We start from the raw sequence: 4,310 nt of genomic DNA, 5'->3' as shown, positions 1-4,310 counted from the left end.
TGCATGAAAGTGAAAAGTGAAAGTGAAGTCACTCAGTCGTGTTCGACTCTTAGCGACCCCATGGACTGCAGCCTACCAGGCTGCTCCATCCATGGGATTTTCCAAGCCAGGGGCCAAACAATTGGAGAAACTTCTTTAAAACAAAGCAATAATTACTTCCCTCATTTTGGAAATGAACCAGGAATATCTAAAATAACCAATAGGAGGTCCTAATGCACAACAGATGTCTAGGAGTATCATCCTGAGCTGACGTCTTACCAGACAGGAGAAGAAGTGAAAAGCACTTGGAATTTTAATTGCAGGGTGGCCTTATCTAAATGACTGCACAATTTCTTTTTGTGTTTTAACAAACAGAGCTTGCAGACCACCGATTTCCCCCAGACCCCTTGGACAGAAACCCCTTACAGATGAGTGTTCCAACTTATTTTTACACAGGATACTGGGTCCGAGTTGCACTCCCCACATGGTTAAATGCAATCTCCAGATTGAATTCTTGCTGAGCCTCCTGGACATGTTACTTCACTTCTCTGAGCTTCACTTTCCACATCAGCAGAGTGATGATGCTAACACCCCCAAGCAGGGCTGAGTTACATATTCAGTCAGGCACCATGTGTGAAGTCCTCAGCATTTTTGTTGGTAACTGATGGGACTGTGGGCCATGAAGTCTCATGGAGCACTTTTTTTCATGGTGCATTTCTAGATCTCCTACCTGCCCAGTCTCCTTGAGGGAGGGAAGGTGGAAGGTACTGGACTGGATGGAACATAGCCCACATCATTCCCAGGAAAAGGCTTGCCCTACTCTGTACCAGGCTTCCTTCATAAAATTTCTCTGAAACAACCTGGCCACCAGCCTGCACATGACTCAGTGAGCAGCTGTGGGTGTGAGCAGCTTTTTAGAAAAGGCAGGAAGAGTAGCTGGGGAGAGATAAACTGTGGGCTTCAGGACGCAGGCTGCTATACGGACAGCAGCCTTTCCGGGACCTGTGGTCTAAAAGACAGTGAAGAAGATGAGCGCGCCAGGAGACACAGCCTGGACAGACTCTGAAGGCTTCAGAGGGTGAGTGGCTCATTTGTCTCACTTTCCATGCCAGGGACAAGGGAAAGGCAGGAGTGCTTATTCTTTTGGGGGTCCACAAAGGGTAGACTACCTGTGGCAGAAGTAAGGAGACCTGAGCATGCTTTTGTCTGGTTGCTAGCAAGCTGTACAATCTTGAGCAAGTCACCTGCCCTCTTCTGGGCCTGTTTTCTCACCTATAAAATAAGCAATTGGCCAAATCTAATAACCAGACTAATAACCATACCTAACATTTGTGCAGTGTTCACCAGTTTCACTTTTGAAATAGAATCTCATTGGGTCCGCGTGGCAACCCTTGGTTGAAGGATTGACTGTCACATTTACAGGTGAAGAGGGCTTCCCAGGTGGCACTGCTGCTGCTGCTGCTGCTGCTGCTAAGTCGCTTCAGCCGTGTCCGACTCTGTGCGACCCCATAGACGGCAGCCCACCAGGCTCCCCCATCCCTGGGATTCTCCAGGCAAGAACACTGGAGTGGGTTGCCATTTCCTTCTCCAGTGCATGAAAGTGAAAAGTGAAAGTGAGGTCGCTCAGTTGTGTCTGACTCTGTGCGACCCCATGGACTATAGCCCACCAGGCTCCTCCACCCATGGGATTTTCCAGGCAAGAGTACTGGTGATTAAAAAAAAAAAAAAACAACCCACCTGCCAATGCAGAAGACGTAAGAGACATGGGTTCAATTCCTGGGGTGGGAAGATCCCCAGGAGAAGGAAATGGCAACCCACTCCAATATTCTTGCCTTGAGAACCCCATGAACAGAGGAGCGTGGTGGGCTACAGTCCATGGGTTTGCCAAGGGCTGGACACAGCTGAAGTGACTTAGCACACACGAACACACAGATGAGGACACTATCACACACTGGGGCCAGTGGACCTAAGAACCTGGTCTCCTGGGGACAGTTCTGGCCTCTCATCAGCACCAGCTTCCCCTTGAGCTCTGAAACCTGCAGATTCCCGGTTTCTTGTCGAGGACCACCTCCTTTTCCCCACCCTTCCTCACTCTTTACTTCCCACCAGTTGTCTCTTCCCCAGCCCCTTTGCAGAGTTTCCTTTCTCATTCTGTAGGCCAGGCACACTAATATTTCTGAGACGAGAGAGGTTAACATTGGGTACCCTGCCCCCATGCTCCCTAGGTTAGCCGTTGTGTGCAGCCTGTTTCCTAGAATTCGCTCTGCTTTGTGGAATGTCTTCCTGTGGGGTCCCAAGAGAAGTAGTAGGTGAGGCTGTTCAACCCTCAGGGCCTTGCTTCTCCAGGTGTGAGCCTGGGCCACGTTGTGTGGGTCACAGACAGTCAGGGTGCTGCTTACATATGCAGATTCCTGGGCCCTGCTCCGAATTTGGTGAGTCAGAATGGGCATTTCACCAGCTTCCCCTTTTTCTGACAAGCACTAACCAGGGTCTGAGAACCATGCTCTTAGGAGACTGCCCTGTTGGGCTGCAGAGGGCTATTGATAGACTTCTTAGAAGTGAACCACACTTATATTACTAAAGTAAGTCCTTCCTGATAATGATGATCATTGATTTTTACTTTCTGGCATTGCCATGTGGCATGTGAGATCTTAGTTCCTTGATCAGGGATCGAACTCTCACCCCTGTAGTGGAAGCTTGGAGCCTTAATCACTGGACCACCAGAGAAGTCCCTAATTTTTTAAGTAAACTTTAGGATTTAACTAGGTTATATTTTAGAGTTTTGTATCCCTGTAAGTGAAACTTGTCTAGAATTTTCTCTTTTCGCATGCTGTCTTCAGTGGGATTGGGTAATGCTAGCTTTGTAAAATAAACTAGAAAATGATGGTAAAATAATCTTACCGTCATTTTCTACAATCTGAGATGGTTTGACATTGAACTTATTTTCTGAAGATTAGAGAAAGCTCAACTGTGAAAACAAGCTGGGCCTGACATTACTTTAAATGTTGACATTTAACCCTCTTACTAACTATTTAAATGATTATTTGTCTGTTCAGAGTGTTACTTCTTGAAATCAATTCATTTCTCTATGTTCACCAATCAGTTGCACACAATACTCATATTTCTGTTGCTGATTCTGGATTCTATTGCCTTTCTCAATATTAATATTTTATTTTTTCACTTTCTCTAATCATGCTTTCTTACTTAGTATTTTCATAGAACCAACTTGTTTTTTTCACTATGTGCATGCATGCTTATTCACTCAGTCATGTCCGACTGTTTGTGACTCCATGGACTGTTTGTGACTCCAGTAGCCTTCTAGGCTCCTCTGTTCATGGGATTCTTGAGGCAAGAATACTGGGGTGGGTAGCCATTCCCTTCTTTAGAGGATCTTGCTAACTCAGGGAACAAACCTGGTTCACCTGCATTGCAGGCGGATTCTTTACCATCTGAGCCACCAGGGAAGAAGCCCTTTTTTCACTATACTGAGGGATAATTCACTTTTCACTTTCATGCATTGGAGAAGGAAATGGCAACCCACTCCAGTGTTCTTGCCTGGAGAATCCCAGGGATGGGGGAGCCTGGTGGGCTGCCATCTATGGGGTTGCACAGAGTCAGACACAACTGAAGTGACTAAGCAGCAGCAGCAGAGAGATAATTGATGTACTTTTATTAAAATGAACAATTTGATGAGTATTGACATATGCATAATATTATAATGCATATAATCCCTTATGATTATACAGTGGAAATGAGAAATAGATTTAAGGGCCTAGATCTGATAGATAGAGTGCCTGATGAACTATGGAATGAGGTTCGTGACATTGTACAGGAGACAGGGATCAAGACCATCCCCATGGAAAAGAAATGCAAAAAAGCAAAATGGCTGTCTGGGAAGGCCTTACAAATAGCTGTGAAAAGAAGAGAAGCAAAAAGCAAAAGAGGAAAGGAAAGATATAAGCATCTGAATGCAGAGTTCCAAAGAATAGCAAGAAGAGAAAAGAAAGCCTTCTTCAGCGATTAATGCAAAGAAATACAGGAAAACAACAGAATGGGAAACACTAGAGATCTCTTCAAGAAAATTAGAGATACCAAGGGAACATTTCATGCAAAGATGGGCTCGATAAAGGACAGAAATGGTATGCACGTAACAGAAGCAGAAGATATTAAGAAGAGGTGGCAAGAATACACAGAAGAACTGTACAAAAAAAGATCTTCACGACCCAGATAATCATGATGGTGTGATCACTGACCTAGAGCCAGACATCCTGGATGTGAAGTCAAGTGGGCCTTAGAAAGCATCACTACAAACAAAGCTAGTGGAGGTGAGG

General features: G+C 45.3%; 1 protein-coding gene across 1 annotated transcript in view; it reads left to right on the top strand.

Annotated features, from left to right (window-relative positions):
• NOX5 (NADPH oxidase, EF-hand calcium binding domain 5) overlaps positions 1–4,310 on the top strand; it is a gene marked incomplete at its 3' end in the record, with an annotated part of 60,113 nt that overhangs the window by 20,275 nt on the left and 35,528 nt on the right. The window contains exon 2 of the mRNA XM_010834600.1: positions 436–1,057. Coding sequence (XP_010832902.1) covers positions 1,008–1,057 — 50 coding nt within the window. The remainder of the gene's footprint in view (positions 1–435; positions 1,058–4,310) is intronic.

The sequence above is a fragment of the Bison bison genome, unplaced genomic scaffold (genome assembly GCF_000754665.1).
Source record: "Bison bison bison isolate TAMUID 2011002044 unplaced genomic scaffold, Bison_UMD1.0 scf7180017864034, whole genome shotgun sequence".
NCBI lineage: Eukaryota > Metazoa > Chordata > Mammalia > Artiodactyla > Bovidae > Bison > Bison bison.
This window is presented reverse-complemented; position numbering and strand designations above follow the sequence as displayed.